General features: G+C 41.9%; 1 protein-coding gene across 8 annotated transcripts; it reads right to left on the bottom strand.

Annotated features, from left to right (window-relative positions):
* Positions 1 to 1,960: 1,960 nt before the first annotated feature.
* On the bottom strand, positions 1,961 to 16,156 carry U2AF1 (U2 small nuclear RNA auxiliary factor 1). Of its 8 annotated transcripts, XM_040088857.2 has the most exons (10): positions 14,677 to 14,817; positions 13,538 to 13,625; positions 13,270 to 13,326; positions 11,344 to 11,374; positions 10,692 to 10,758; positions 6,458 to 6,507; positions 5,761 to 5,859; positions 4,714 to 4,847; positions 4,338 to 4,430; positions 1,961 to 2,666 (listed from the first exon to the last, which is right to left on the bottom strand). In XM_040088857.2, exons 2-10 carry the CDS (start codon positions 13,582 to 13,584, stop codon positions 2,534 to 2,536), a joined length of 711 nt encoding a protein of 236 aa, XP_039944791.1. In that variant the 5' UTR covers positions 13,585 to 13,625; positions 14,677 to 14,817; the 3' UTR covers positions 1,961 to 2,533. The 8 variants fall into 8 exon arrangements, with proteins under 8 accessions (XP_039944791.1, XP_039944806.1, XP_039944798.1 ...); XM_040088872.2 differs by lacking the exons at positions 11,344 to 11,374; positions 13,270 to 13,326; positions 14,677 to 14,817 and adding an exon at positions 16,049 to 16,156; XM_040088864.2 differs by lacking the exons at positions 10,692 to 10,758; positions 11,344 to 11,374; positions 13,270 to 13,326; positions 14,677 to 14,817 and adding exons at positions 9,797 to 9,863; positions 16,049 to 16,156.
* Positions 16,157 to 16,533: the final 377 nt, after the last annotated feature.

Genomic DNA, 16,533 nt, shown 5'->3' with positions numbered 1-16,533 from the left:
CATTATGGGCAACAAGAGAAGGGGGAGGTAGGATTTCCACTTGGTTTGTATTGGTAAACACTTGGTTCTCTCAGGTGTAAATGTTTAACCAAATTGGTGCAGTTTAAATTTGAAAATTGATGAATTTTACTGGTAGCACAGTCTCAGAAGGTGAACCTAACGAGATACGTCATGCACTTAGTTTATCTGCTGAATGCTGTCACTAGGCACCCATCAGAGTATCCAGTAAAATCCGCTGCTTTCAGTGCCCATTCCAACATATTCCAGTTAGATGGGGAATTTCTGGGCAGCTGTGCAATCAGATCATAAAATTATACATTTGGTAGAATTCTAGAATGCTTTCTTGCATAAAATTTTATTGGGGGGGAGAGAAAAATCAACCTTCCACTATCTGTTCATGCAAAAATATACCTGCAGTGAAACAGGATTTAGATAAACAGATTAAAGCCATTACAGGGACACATTTGTACTTGTTTTAAACTAACTTTATAGAACAACTAACTAGCTTTACAGAGCAATTCTTAAACCTCTTAGAGTATCCACATTGTATTAGATACTGTTTAAAAACAAACACTATCCTCACCTTTTGTAGTCCGAGACTTAAATTAGCTCACCAATAATCCTGAATCTCACTCGAGAGAAATATGGTACTAGATTAATATCCTGTAAACTCTAAGAACTAAATTATCAATGTGAAATTCCTAATGCCCAGAAGAAACACATTTCAGCTCACTCATTTAAAAATGCCAGGCACTGCTCAATTTCTTCCAGTAAAGCATAATCTGATTTATGTACTTACAACAAAACATCATGTGGAGATGGGCTTCACTGCTTGAGTGTTATTTCTTCAAAAAGGGTCCTGGCACACCAAGTTCCAAAGTCTGGTTGGCCAAACCATCCAGTGGGAACAAAAAACATTCAAACTGAACTGGTGCAAGAATTTAGTTTAAGAAGCAAAGCAGAATTATTTAGAAAAGCTCATTTTTCAGTATTGTTTTGTTTTCCAAGTTCCAGTGAGAAAAATGGCTTTATACTTAAGAGGCAGAAAGAAGCCGGTTTGTTAATCATCTGTGATGCATCCATAACCTATTGCCATTTTTTCTGGAAGAATCACCAAGGAGCAGATTTATCATTTAGCAAGTTACCTGGCTCAGAACTAAGGAAGCTCTAGCAAATTCTCTCCCCAACTGAAAAGCTGTGTTTTATTGCGTAGCTTCATGTACATAAAATTCTGTTTTGCAGGAATATGATCAATGACCAAAACTTCTTGCTACGTTAAACTCTGAATAAAAGAAGACATGAACGTGGTGAAACTGCAAGTCAACCATTCTACAAACTGTCTCTCAGAATTCCAATACTTCCACTAAAGTTTTAACACTTTGGGACACAACCTACGATTTTCAGCAACTGCGCAATTCAAGCTCAAAAAAAAAAAGAAAAAAGTATTTGTGAAGGAACTGCCATGTGCCCATTAGCTTTCATCACACTCCAGACCATGAGAAAGGTGGAGAAGAGATTTACTTTCCACTAGCATCCAATTAGTTTTCTATGACCTTGAACGCTAACAAAACGCTTTTCACTAAATGACAGGTGAGAGAGCATAAATTAGAAAAAAAAAACCTGTTAGGAAATTTGATCCTTGCATTCAGGACCTTGCATTTCCATCAACAGCACTTCTCTATCATGTTGCATGGAGCATAATTTTGGTGGGCTCTTTTTTCACAAAACCCTCACCTGCCTATTATGAATCACTGCAATAAAAATATTTTTCTTTTCCACACTGCACTAGGCAACTTTTTTCCAGCTAAAGAAAGGAATTTAGTCAAGAATTATAAAAACCTGAACTACAAACTCTGGCACAGCCAGGAGCAGCCACTCAACTATGCCAGAGTGCTTAGAAAATAGGCAGCCAGGAGTAGCAACTCAACTACTCCAGAGTGCTTAGAAAATAGGCTTTAGATTTTACACCAAGAAATTGGATTTATTGTAAATGCCACAGTCACATTGATAGACAGAGCACAGACTTCTGGTAACAAACAAACATACATTTTTGTAACTAAGCGTTTCTACTCAGTAAATAAATGCATTCCGCACAGCCTTCCTCTTAAATGTGCCTAAACTAACCTAAATAAGCAGACAGCATAGCAGAAAAGGGAAACTTATGTGAGTAACTGTTTCTTAAGCAGTATATTATTTTTACTATGTATATAATATTTTATATTATATACACACACATTTTCATCAACAGTTCAAATTATACCCGAGTAAAAGAAAAAAAAAAAACCCAAACCAAAACTGGCGCTCCTCCAATACATTTACCACCTTTCCCTCAGGCAGACTTAATCCAGGTATTTGTCAAGATAGAGGAATGACAGTTAAAAAGACTCCCCCCACAAGAAACAAGTTACACAAAGAATACTGTATCACTACAAATTTTTTATTCAGAAGCCCATCTTTAAAAAAAATGTCATTATGAACTTGTTTGGTCAAACTACAACACTTTCTAGCAGACATACAGTAAAAATGGCATGGCTCAGAATCGACCGGATCGTTCACGATCTCTTGACCGCCTCCTGTCACGCTCACGGCCGCCTCCTCCTCCGCCGCCGCGGCCGCGATCTCTGGATCTAGACCGGCGTTCACGGGACCTCGACCTGGATCTATGCCTTCAAAGAAAGTTTGGACATTTTATTGTTTCATCCCAGGCAGCAATTTACTCGCAGTACCATGCAATTAAGAATGGGAGTGATGAGGGAGAAGAAAGGCAGCGTGTCATTAGAAGGATTGGTTAATTGGCTGCAAAACCCAACGTGTTTACAAACTGCCCAAATTTCATACTGGGGAGTCAGCACAAACAGGTATAAGAATTGGCTGTGCCCTGCAGTCACCTGTTCCAAAGGATGTGCAAACCCTAAGGGAAGGCATGGTTACACTGCTGTTATTTAAAGCAGGAGAAGGGGACACCTGCTTTGGCAGACAGGAATAGCTCCTAGCAACACACACCAAAAGCCTACAGCTGCTTCCAAGTCCACTTATATTAAATCAATTGCATTAATTAGCAATTACAACCCAATTCTCTGTTGTTGTTCCCGCTACGTGATTTCTACCCCCCAGGACATCAGCTCTGGCAAATCATCTTCCTTTCCTCTTAGGCTGATAAATTCAGGAAGGGAGCTAAGACCACCCAGAACATGCTGCTACCACAGCTACTACCAGTCAGCGTTACAGAATCTGAGAGTTCCAGATGTGTAAGAGTGACCAAAGGGTTAACATAAAAAGCACACTTAGTCTTCTTCATAAAGCATTCAAGTATTTGAAAAATTTAGTTAGCCACAAATACATGTGGCTAAGCAACACAATCTGTTTTTCAAAGTTAAATTCACCCTCACAGATTCTGAAACACTGCCAATTAGAGATGTTTATAGGAAAAACACATTAACAATCCTAGGCTCCTTCTGTGACTGACAAATCTACAAAAATTATACTCTATATAAAAGCAAGATCAAAAATTTTATCTGCCTATCCCAAATAGCAAGATCTTAAATGCAAGCAGATTGAATCCAGCTCCAAGTGAACCATCATAGCAACAGCAGTGTTTTGTAAAAGCCTTTCTGCAAGGTACCTCACTAAATAAATACATTTTATTATATATTAAATTATTCTTTTTTTCTTTTTTTTTACCATTAAGCAAAATGACTTCTCCTTTTTCCTACTGGGAATTCCTATCAGGAAGGGACACACTGTGAAGCTGAAAGTGAGCTCCATACAGTGACTGGCTGGTATTAACAGTAAGAAATGAATACAGGCTACAACACTTCACCATTAACAGTTAAAAGCAAATGATTTTGGGTCCTGAATATAATCTATAGATATGCTTGACTGCACATTATGCTGAAAGCTGCCAATCTGCACCACTGGCCAGATAGCCTGCATCTAACAAAGGCCATTAGCAAACACATTTAGAAGAGAATAAACCAGAAGCAGCATAAAGCAACTTCTCCCAAATAAAGTCCCTCTGTACACTTTACAGTTTGGAGATCTGAACAGGCAGGGTCTATGTACTCAGTAACTCAGTGAGTCTTCTCCTTGAGCCCTGCCTTCCACACCAACCTTCAGAATCCACAGCGCTGCAGAGCAAAAAGCACCGTATTTTTAGAGCCCTACTCCTTTGTTCCAACCTGGCCACTTGCCAGCTTGACTTGATGCCCTTTGGCATGTGCCAGAAATGCATCAGAAAAAACAAGAGGACTTGGCACGAGTTTAAAGATTTGCCTTCAGATTTTTCAGCAACTGATCCCTAAATGACTTGTTTTAGGAGTGTTTAAAAACAAACTTACTTTTTACGACGCCGCCCATACAACTCGCGCCTTAACTCTCGAGAAATGGGCTTCAAATGCATAAAGTTGCAGAAACCTCCTCGTGTACACTCTCTGAAACAGAATTCAAGAGGCACAGTTAGAATTCCCGGCTCTACACTATCCGCTAAGACCTCTAACGCCTCTAATGTTAAACACAGTAAATTACAAGCATTGTTTACTGACACTGCCTCAGTTCTAGGAGAAAGTCCCCAAAAGATGGCAGAAGTCAAGAGGTTCACTGCAGGTCCTCTGCACTACTGGTACCTGAGGTGGTTTTCCTCCTGCACTCAGCTACATCATATGCACACCCAAGCACCCTCCCTGCTGTGGAGGCAGGAGGAAGCCCCTGCTTTACCCCATCTCGTATTGACGGCAGCAGGCCTCTCTGAAGTCAGTCACAGGCGAGAGCTCGGCATGGATGGGCTGCCCGTTGAACCAGCGATTGTTCAGGTCGATCACGGCCTTTTCTGCATCCTCCTCACGGCGGAACTACAAAGTGAAATCAACATTTTCCTTACAACACGGAGAAGAAACAAGAGTAGATAAAGGATTCCTATCCAATCAGCTGTGTGATATCTAAGGCTCAGGGTTAGTAACAAAACCAGAAGCTACTTCAGATTTCTTGGACAGTCCATCAAATCAAGGGTAAATACGGCAGCTTTTCATTAGCCGGGACTCAAGGGCTCATCAAAACATTGATTTTCCTCCTCATTATGCTCTGTTTGGTCTTTTAAGTGGGAAAGATAGTCAATACAAGATACTGTGTTTTCTCAGTACAGCTTTAAACCAAGAGAATGCTTATAAATACTTTCTGGAGCACCAATAGTAACGCACCATCAGTAATCCTGATGTAAAGCATTTTTTCGAACATTTAAGAGAAATTTATATAAATACTGGTGCTTCCATTCATTTAAATGAGCATTTACAAAAGTCAGATCCTGCTTTACGATGAATGTAAAACTTAAACTTGAAATGCCTTTTCACAGCTAATTTTTTTTAAACAGGGTTTTTTTTCTGATTATAACCTACATAGTCAAGAATTTCAGGTGTGAAAATACTTTCCAGCTGAGGGAATGTACAGCCAAAATATTCAGAGGAACTCTCACACCTCCCCCACACTGTGAACACAGTAAAATTTCTGCAGGTGACAACTTCGGTAATTTTTTCGTTATTCAAGAGATACCAATGGCTTTTAAAAGTTAAAGCTTCTCAAAATTCATTAAAACTTCTTTTGGATTCCTTTAACATTTTTATTCTACTTTAAATCGTGAAATTGGAGAGTAGCTTACATACTGAAGAGCTCTCCCTTGCAAAATAAAATCTACAATCACACAGCAGCTTTTCAAATTCTAAATCAATAAATACCACCCCTCCTGATTACATGAACATCTCTTCATCCTACCTTTACGTATACATTTCCAACTAGATGATCTCCAAGGTTATCACAAACGTTCATCTCCTCAACTTCGCCGTATTTCTCCTCCATTTCTGTGAAGACCTCCTAAGCACGAAACAACCCAGCAGAAGTTTGCAACACATTATTTGAAAGTACAGAAATTTTCCATCTAGCTCTAAGTAAGTATAAAAAAGACGTTCCTTGGAAAAAAAGCAAGACCACTTGATTTTTTTTTTTTTTTACTTTTTTGGTTTTAAAATTAGTACTTGCTTGGCCATCTGTAAGCGCAGCATTACCAAGATACAATAAAAACCTATGGAGAACATGCACTGCATTTACAGAATACACAGGATGCACAGAAACACAACACAGAAACTTTGATGCTACCTTCAGGTACTTTGTTTCTAAACAAGTAATTAAGAATACTTCAAATTTAATAAAAAAGAAGATTATACAATCAAAATGCTACATCACTTAAGCTGCTGATGTTAAAGCAAGCCTATTTTAAGCAATCAAATTAAGGCCAAACTAACCAACGGTTACACCAGGAAATATTTAATACAAAGCTGTATGCTTTATACGAACACCTGAGGAAATAAGTGCCTTTTTTTCTCCTGAATCCATCTAATTGTGCTATCCACTACATCCATTTAACTTATTTGTGGTGACAAATCCAGTGACACTGCAATGCAGCTTTACATACCTCAAAGAACTCATCGTAATGTTCCTGCATCTCAACATCGCTCACAGCACCTGCAAAAGTCAAAGAGTCAGATCGATTAGAGCCTGCCAATGAGCAAGAGGATTTTGATCAAACTACAAAACAATCTAGAGAGGCCGTCTGGAGCATAAGAGACAGCATACAGCATGGAGCTAACTAACAGGAATATTGCAAAATAAGGATGTGTGAAGAGCTTTGAGTCCCCCAAAGTATCTGTCAAAACATTACGTTGATATGATCAAATCGAAGCAAGTTTTAATCAGAGCCAAACTTGTATGCCACAAATTTAAAGGGGAAAAGAATGTTTTTGAAATATCACTTAGAATTTAATGTACAGCCCCACTCTAACTAGCAACAATTTTACCTAAACAGAAGGCAAGTGCTTTGTTACAATTCCATACTTTAAATTATTACAATTTTGTATTATCTTCCTAAAGGCAGAAATTTATGTCCACTTCTCCAGCACAACCACTAGAATTTGAGAGCTCACAATGTAAAACAGCCCAGAATTTTTTTTAAAATTTGCTGAAATTTTTCATTGAAATGACAGTTTTCTCAGTACCCTCAATGCTCTGCAACAGAGAGCCATTTTCTAGTTTAAATTTGAGTGTCACTTCATTTTTCTGTAGTCCTGCAGAACACCTTTCAGTACAAGACAAGCCAGCCTTATATTCAAATTAAGATTATTTTCATGCTACAAGCTGGACTTCAAAAATGAGTGCTGCTTGCCTGCTGCTACAAAACCCAATGTAAGTGTGGCTTATTTTTCAAAGCATTAAACCTATAAAAATAAGTTTTCATTTATTTCTTCCAGTCTACAGCACTTTAAACAAGCTGTATACATTAAAGCCATTAGATTAGCTCTTCAGCAGTTAAGTGGTTTATTGGGATCAAGCGGAGCAGTTTTACAACAAACCCTGTATTTTATGCTAGAAAAATATGCTAGTGTTTAAAATGACAAACCAGGCTGGTTTAGCTCACAGAATGTGAAAGACAAGAAACTGAGCCAATAAAGCTGAGTTTATTCATTTTCAGGCTGCTAGGAAAAAAACTTTGGCTAGTATTACCACTTGGACAAACTTTATGTTTTTCTTCAAAGGCTCTAATATTAACCAGCCACACTCTCTGGAACTGCAGTTCCTGTTCTTCCACCCAGCTCACCTCCATGAGAGGCTAAGGGGAATTTGGTTTATAGTTTAGGCTAACAATGTTTCTGTTTCTGCATTTGAGACATGTTTGCTTTGAAGAAATTTCTTCTCCCCACGGTTATAGCAAATTAAGGAATATCAAACATTAAACCAGTAATTCTAGGCAGTTTAATACTTAACTATATTCCCAAGGTTCTGCCAACATCACTGATAACAGCTTACTAACAACTAAGGATTTTTTTGTTTTGTTTTTAAAGGTATCAGACAGGGGCTCTGCGAGCCTCAGTGGAAACAACTGCTTTTTACCAGTTGGACAAGTGCTAAAAACTTTTTTTTTGTCAGATTAGGAGATCACAGGCAATAGTTAGTTAATGACTATTTCAATGACCTTCTAAAGTGGGAAGCATACATATGCACAGGCTTTACAAACATCCGTATTCCAGGGCTACTGGTATCTGAACCATGAGAAGCCCAATTACTAATTAAAATACTCAGGAAAACTACTGCTGTTCCAAACTAAGGTTAATCCTCTACGACGGCAATAGAAAGGAAGACAGTTAAGCAACACCGACAAGGCATTAAATAACTACCCAAGTTATCCATTTAAAATACATGCAGTACTTAAGTAGGGAGAAATATCAAAAACCAAAGAGCCAGGAGTTCCAGCAAACCTACTGCTTGCAGAGCTCCAGCTCTACACCCCAGGAGGTACAGGCAGGCTCTGGCACACAGCTACTCGCTTGTCGCGACAAACTAGAGTTGGATACCAGCATTTACAACACTGGAGGATCTGTGCAGGACTCTTGCAGCTGTAAATCTAAACAGCTCCACAGACCAAACTGCTGTAACTCTGTGCAAATTAGTTACCAGCTCATTGAGAGTTCAGGGAGGGAGTGGAAACACCCAACTGGAAATGTTTTGGTCTACTGAAACAGCGTTAACTACCAAGCATCTGCAAGGAGAGAGGCTACAAACCAATGGAACTGGTCAAGCATCTAGACAAAATGACACAGCTCATTTACATGTCCAGCTTGATTGTGTGACAAAAACACAAATTACATAATCGAGCCATCATTACTTTTAGAAGCAGGAGAGACAGTGTTGACTTTCAAATTAGTGGCTGATTCACAAAGCACTTCTAATCAAATGCTGGTAACTAATCTGAACTAGTCTATAAACCAACAGTCAAAAAAAAAAAAAAAAAAAAAAAAAAAAAAAAAAAAAAGCCGAACAAAGCTTTATTACCACACAGTCAATACTCACTTCAACAAGAAATATTAGTGAGAAAAGAACACCGACCCTTTTTTGGTTCTAACACTTTTTTTTTTTTTAATCTTATTCTATTGGTGATTCAATTACAATGCTAAATCAGTTAATCGCCGATCAGCAATCCTGGGCATTAACTGCTGCCAGTCTCACAGGAGGTGTGCTTGCTTATGCCCATTTGTATCTCAGGAGGAGCCATTAAATTACTCCATGACCATACCCAAATGCCTTCCCCTCCTCAAAAGTACTTTAAAAAAAATAGTTGTCTTAGGTAAATATGCCAAATGGCATTGGAATTTGAATTTTCAAAGCATGGAAAGAATTTTAAGCACCCATCCAAAAAGGACAGCTGCTAGAAGGGGTCAGTCAGTCATGGTGTGTTCTTCCAAAGTGCACTCCCTAAATGGAAGCTGCATTAACCTAGGACAAATTTATGCATGCAGTCTGGAAAGGTTCAGTTCAAGTTCTCTTAACATTTTCAGAGCAGGACATTTGTTCTGGATGAAGTCAATGAATCACTGTCCTGCTCTTTTCGACAGTGGAACCTAATGGACAGCACAAAACATACAGAAAACCATTCCTAGGATGCAGGCAACTGGCAGGGAGAGAGGTGACAGGAAGAAAGCAGTGCAACCAACACTGCTTCCCAGGGGAAGTACAATTTCAACCCTTTTTGATTTAATAGTTGATATTCAGATTCCCCTCATAGTTTTGGGAGTAGGGAGGAAGGTAGTGGGACAAAAATGTTTTTTTGTTTTTTGGGGTTTTTTTTGTGTTTGTTTTGAACACATGTAACGAAACGTGGTCAGTTTGATCTGTTAAACTAAAATGGCAGACCAGCTTAAGTCGACACTGAGCTCTGACAATCAAGCCCAGGGAACCAGTGAAGGAACTTGTATGAACTTACAGCGCAAACCGTCAGCAGACTGGGAAGAGTTTTGAGGGTTACGGTAAATGTTCAAGAGGGCAATGGTCTGAAATACAAAACGCAACAACTTTATATTATGGAAAATAATTTTAACAAGAAACTGGTTTCCTTTAGGGTCGCTTTAGCCGAGTCTGTGCTGAAAGAGAGGTGGTTATTCTCTCCCAAGCAGGAGAACTTGCACTAAGTTGGTGACCTTTCTCTACCAACCTAACACTGTAAAGTAATAGAGATCTCATGATACTCCATTATTGTATTCTTATTTTCACTCCGTTCATCTATATGACTATACAGGGGTTTGCATGGTTTCAGACAGCTCTGAAAATAGGTGGTATCCAAACACAGCAGTCACATTACAGGAGTAATAATCTGAATTTGGCATTACTGAATGGCTTCTTAGCAGCAAGATCTCAGGAAAGGAAGTAATACAATAATTAGAGCATAACATGAAATCTCCATTTTCCTAAAAAAGTTAAGATGAAAGAAAACCCAGGTTTGGGACTTACCGTACATCACATATATACCTATTTTTTTTTTCCTTTTTTTTTTTTTTTGGGGGGGCGGGGGTTGAATCAAGAATTTGAGAAATGTCTGCAATTTAACCCTTTCAAAAGAATACAGTGTTACTAAGTAACCAAATTTCACTTTGCAACACAAAAGGGAATCTGCATCAAATCCAATTTGTGCAGTCCTTCCTGCATTCAGAATTGCACACGTTCCACAAATTCTTGATCTGTGCGCAAGAAGAGTTCCATCACTTGTCCTGTTTGCAACAGCTTTATGTCAGCAGCTCAGAAGCCAACATTATTTTCTCATAATTAGGAGTGGGCTCTTTAACACCATTCTTTAAAAAAATTTCTCCAACTGTGGGACTTACAGTGTGAGCCGTCAGCCGTCTGTGCACTGTTTTGGGGGTTACGATAGATGTTTTGAATCAAGATGGTCTGCGGGGAAAAAAAATAAAAAGGGGAATTCTACTGGCTGCTGTGCATATAATAGACAATTGCAAAGAGACAACTTGTTTGCAAACAGCTAAAAGTCATATTTTATCCTTAAGACTTCCTTTTGTATTTGCAGAGTTATCTTCCAAAATTGTTACAGACCATCATATTATGAAAACAGTTTTAATTAACCACCAAGAAAGAGCTGCGTTTGTCTCAACAGCTATCCTCAAAAGGGAGGTGTGAGGCCCAGTAACCTAAAACGTCACAGGAGGTATTCTGGAGCTGCCTAAACTTTCCAGACCAGATTCACTACTGCAAGTCTAGGGGGGGAAAAAAGTAGTGTTATGTGCACAGCATGTAATACATAATGCCACAGTGTCCAAAATGCTACACCAGACCATAAGGCCTTTAGGCAACTGCTACATCTTGTTTTGTGCATCAGGATTTTCTTGGTGGAATTTCTGTTTAAATAATATAATAGCATCATAGGTTCACATGTTTCCGATCCTTCAAATAAGGACAATATCCTTTTAGCCCTTCTGCTTTTTACTTGAAGAATTAGCCCAGGCAGACTTGAAACCTTACATTTGTACCGTTCTTCTTAAAATCAAGTTGTCTGAAAAAACAAACCATGTTTAAGTTAGTAAACTAATATTACAAAAAAATTCCAAACGTCCATATCACTGTAAGCAGCTCAAAAATTGAGATTTGATTACTTAAAATACAAGTTCAATGTTAGTATGAATGGCAATCCCCAAGTAACTTTAGCTTAGACATTATTATTATTAGTCACAGTAAGAATTCAGAGCTTAAAGAAGTCACAGTACCAGCAATGTCACACCTACATACACTACCCATTTAACATGGTAAAAAAAAAAAAAATACAACTGTAACATCACATTTAAAATCACACACTTGTTTTATAATGGGTCCAATCATACCAACCAAAGCTTTGTGCTTCCGCGGCCCAGGTTCAGACTACCTATGCTTTGGCCTGCAACTGGAGACTGCCAGAAACAGGCATCTCGTTAGGGTGTTTCTGCTGATTGGGGGTAATTTGATCACCCTGGATTGTGTGACCTTTCCTAACACAGCTCTTCTGTAAAGTAGCTGCACAAGGTTAAAACATTGTGCCGGTAACTTCCCATTAGCAGGGTCTCTGTTGTGTTTTCTATCACAGCTGATTGTCAACCTGCACACCAACACAGGATTTCTGCAGCCCCCAGGCACTGCCAGGGACCTGGGAGATGTCACAGCACAGCAGCCAGGTACGAGGCTGTGCAGTCCCAGACATCCCTGGATGAATGGGATGTGCCCTGCTGACCCACTTCAGCTGCCATTGCTAAGCAGAGCCTAAACAAAGCTAAAGGCTGCTCTGACAGAACGCTGTACTTACACACCAACTTTTATTGGTAAAAAAAAGACGTAAGGGTTGTGGGGTTTTTTTGTTAGGTTTTTGGGGTTTTTTTTAACTTAAAAGACAACTACTGTGGAAGATGTCTGCTTTAGAAAAAAATTTTTGTAGCCATTGACCTAAATTTAGGTCTTTAAATAACCAACTGCACATCAACTTGTGCTCCATGTAGGTCAGGAACATGGGATAGCTTCGAAAATGGACAATACTCTTTTGAAATACAGTATCTGCTTGCAAAAAAAATTAAAATCCCAGAAGCAAAGAGGTGTTTTTGTTGCTTAAGTACCAGAAGTCCCTATCCACCAAAAACCTTGATATCCTCTGCTATAAGTCCCCCTGCCCGCTCCCAGTTTAACTTGATGATCAGAGCTCTGAACCTGTCCCATGGATAGTACTCCCCTCCCTAAGCTCTCCCCCAAACCAACATCAGCCCTCATTTCTCATCAGCTCTGCTCCTAAGCAGATGGAATGAGCTTGCAGAAGACTCTGTTGTTACGTGAACTTTTTCTCTGTAGTTAAAACCACTCCAGTTGAATCTGCTGTAGTTAAAAATGCAGTAACTTTCAAAGGCACTATTTCTCATGTACAAAATTACCAGAAGTTCATCTGTGCACCTTGACAATCAGCATTGATAGAAAGGGGGAAATCATGCATTTCTCCAGGAATGCAATTTGTGAATACTGTACAGCTGATAGTAATAACAAAAATGAAAACCCTGTCACTCCCTGCACCTTTTCAAATTTATTTTTATTTCTGGCAGACATGCAGTCACACATCACGTCTCTTAACAATATTCACTGAGCCAAAGACTAAAGAATCTGTCATGCCAATTGACAATTCACCCTCAGCAACCAGGCAAGTTGTTTTCAATAAGCCATTCCTTTTCAAAGGAAGTATGTGAGTCACTCTTCAAACTTAAGAGCCTGGGTCAGAGAGCAAATCTAATGACAGATGAATCACTTTTATTCATTAATTAGTCTTCTTCTATCATATGCACGAAGTTCCCACCTTTGGGACAGGTGGGATGAGCTGCCTTTGTGATTTAAAAACTCTGGGATGGTTTAAGTGCCTGAACACCACTGAGAAGGCACACTCACCTGAAAGTTAGCACTGGTTGGTCTCTACTACAGGCAAGCTTACAACAGCATCGCTTCCTGCAGCCATTAAGGGTGACAGGAGATAATTAGAAATGCTGGGAGAAGTAAATGGAATACCCCAAAAAAAGCAAAGACCCAGATAAACTGGGGCTAAAACTGAACTAATTAATCTGGAGTTTGGTAATTATCCACTTGTATCTGAAAATCTATGTTTTAAAGAAGCCAGAATATACTTCCACAAGAAAGAGAAAAAAAAGGGGAAACAAACCTGGCTAAATGTTGGTTTGTTGTGCAACCGAGAACATCTGTCTCCATGGCGACAAGCTCCAATTTTGAAATAAAATGAGCAGTTGACTCTGCAAGAAAAAAATGAATAAGGTAGTTACACACTGGCACAGAAAACATCAATTTGCAAAAAAAGCATATGCCCTAATGTCTTTATCTTGATGTGGAGAAGTAACACAGAAAAAAGCCCCACATCGAAACTGTACAGGAAAGCATTCCAACAAACCTGTCCATATGCATTCCTTTTACCCCTAACTCACAGCCAGTATCTGACCAATTTCCCCCAAAGTGGTTTCGTGATCCACCACACAGAAGTGATCTCTGCTTTACTCTTCCGCTTCTCCATTCTTGTCTTTACATCAGTTTCAGTGGGTGATGGGATGGAAAATAACGAGAAAAACAGTCTGAAAGTTTACTCTGGGGGCTCTGTGGCTGAGTTGATGCAGCCCCGGGGTCCAGGCAAGAAAATCTGCTTTAAAACTGACACAGTTGCACCTCTCTCATGTTTTATATTTATAAACCACCTGCTTAAATTATACTCTAAGGGTAACTCAGGGTGCCACCAACACAGTATCCGAAATAATTCAGGGAAGAGAAAATCATGTTACAGAAAGAATACACATAAGCAAAATAAATTCATTTAGTTAAGCCATTTCCATGAATATAATTAATGATTTTAAGAGTAAGCTGCTTTTTGTTTTAAACCACAAGCTTTTCTTGAAAGATCCGTCTCATAACACCTTGATAATGATCCAGGTTTAGAAATGCCACTAAAAGTCCCATAAAAAAGTGTAACTCACATAGAATGATGAAAGAAAACCACAAGGAATTTAGTTACCTTGACAGGGAAATGCAAAATTCTGAAGGGCAAGGAAACTATTATGGGCTATATGTGGGTAAGTGAAATATTAGAATTCTCCTGGAAGAAAAGTTATTATTCCCATAATTAACACCAATTCTTTTCCACAACCCTGCGTAATCAACATCAACTCATGGAGGGGAGAATTATTAAAGTACTAAAGCACATCTGATCTCTAGCAAAGCATTCTACTGTAAAATTGCAACATGCTCACTCTTCATTATGTTTTCGAAAACAAACACTTAGCATTATAAAATACTTACTGTCTTTTCTGAACTCTAACCTGAAACAAAAAGAAATACCTAACTACAAAATTTCCAATAGTGCCTCCAACTTCAGCACCTTCTGGAAGGTTCCGTTTGCTTTTTTTAAGAGTAAACAAGAGCTGCACAGGAATTTCATGCCTGATTAAAACTCTGGAGCTGTAATGCATTAAATTCCTATGTATCTCCTTTGTGTGAAAGGATGCTACAGTAACAGAGCTCAAAAGAGAGGCTGCCGACACTGCTTTCCTGGAATGGCAGCACTAGAGAGCAGAGCAGAAGCCCCACGGCCAGGGGCTGACAAGAGTAATTTAGTCCAGCAGCACATCGATGCCCCCTTTTCATTTTTACGAGTGGAAAAACACGCCGGTTTGGTCAGGCCGATGGTGACCAAATTTTCGTTAGGAGGGTTTTGTGTGTGTGCTTCCAACAACCAGAGAAACTAGAGGCGTTCCCGGACGCGTGGAAGGCTGCAGGCAGAAGCCTGTAGGATCAGGATGCAGCAGTCGGGGAAATCCTCCGCACCCTGGGGAGGGGGGAGAAATAACCAGTCGCTGTCCTTGCAGCAGAGCGGGAGCTCTCAGGCTGCTGCGAGGCTCAGGGACACGAACAAAAGGGGAACAGGAGGAGGAGGAGGCGCTTTCTGGCAGGAGGCGGCGGGAAGCTCCGGCACCCAGCGGCCCCGACAGGAAGGCGCAGCCGCGGGGGAAAGGGGGGAGGGCGGAGGGAGGACGGGGGAGGGCGGCAGGGCGCCACGAGGCGCGGGCACACCCTCATGGCGGCCGAGGGAGGGGCCGGGAGGGAGAGGAGGAAGAGAAGGAAGAGGAAGAAGAGGGGAGGGGGGGGGAGGGAGTGCCCGAGAACGGCCCCGGCCCGGGAACGGGGGGGGGGGGGGGGAGGGGGAGGGGAAGAGCGTGGGCGGGGCCGCCGGGCGCGCGCGCGGGAACGCGCGAGACCCACGCGCCGCCGGGCGCGCGCGCTCCCGGGAAGGGGGGGGGGCGGGGGGGGGCGGGGAAGGGCCTGAGGGAGGAGATGGCGGGGATGGGGGGGGAGGGGAACGGAGAGCGCGGCCGCCTCTCGCTTCTCTCTTCCCGCCGCATTCCAGCGGGATGGGAAAGGCGGGGGACGTGGTCCCGAGCGGCGTCCCCGAGGCGGGAGTGGAAGAAATGGGCGAAAAGGGCCGGGGGTCCCCCCGCAGGGAAGGAGGGGCAGGGAGAAGGGAGGCAGGGCTGACCGCCGCGATCGGAACAGGCCGCGCGTCCCCGCGCAACCCGCTACGGGCCTCCGGCCTCCCCTCGAGCTTCCCCCCTCCCTCCCGGGGATACCGGAGCCGCGGGAGCGGCGCGGGAAGCGCGGGAATGGGGCCACTCACTTGTCCTTCTCGGTGCCGAAGATGGAGGCCAGGTACTCCGCCATCTCCCACCGCCCGCCCGCCCGCCGGACCGCCCCGGCGCCGCCGCCGCGTCACAGCGACCGCGCCGGAAGCGCCGCGCTGAGGGAAGAAGGGAGGAGGGGGGGAGGGAGAGGAGGCGTGGCGGGAGCCGCACGCGGGGTCGCCGCGGCGCGCGCGCAGGGGCGGCGGGGCGGGGCCGGGGGCGCGGCGCTGCGGGACGGGCGCGGAACCTCAAGGGCGCGGGTTCGAGTCCCGCCCCCGGCGGCGGCTGAGGGGACGGGGGCTGTTCGGCGGATGGCGGCTTCCGAGTGCGGGAATAAAGGGGTTCGCTCAAAGGCCCCAGGAATGGGGGGTGCACGTTCTGAAGGGGGTTAAGTGAAAAAGAAAGGTAAAACATGGTTCTGAGTTAAAAGCAGAGTGGAGAGTAGATCCAAATTCTGATCGCTGTTTTGGGAGGTTTCTTG

This window comes from Hirundo rustica, chromosome 2, assembly GCF_015227805.2.
Source record: "Hirundo rustica isolate bHirRus1 chromosome 2, bHirRus1.pri.v3, whole genome shotgun sequence".
Lineage (NCBI taxonomy): Eukaryota > Metazoa > Chordata > Aves > Passeriformes > Hirundinidae > Hirundo > Hirundo rustica.
This window is presented reverse-complemented; position numbering and strand designations above follow the sequence as displayed.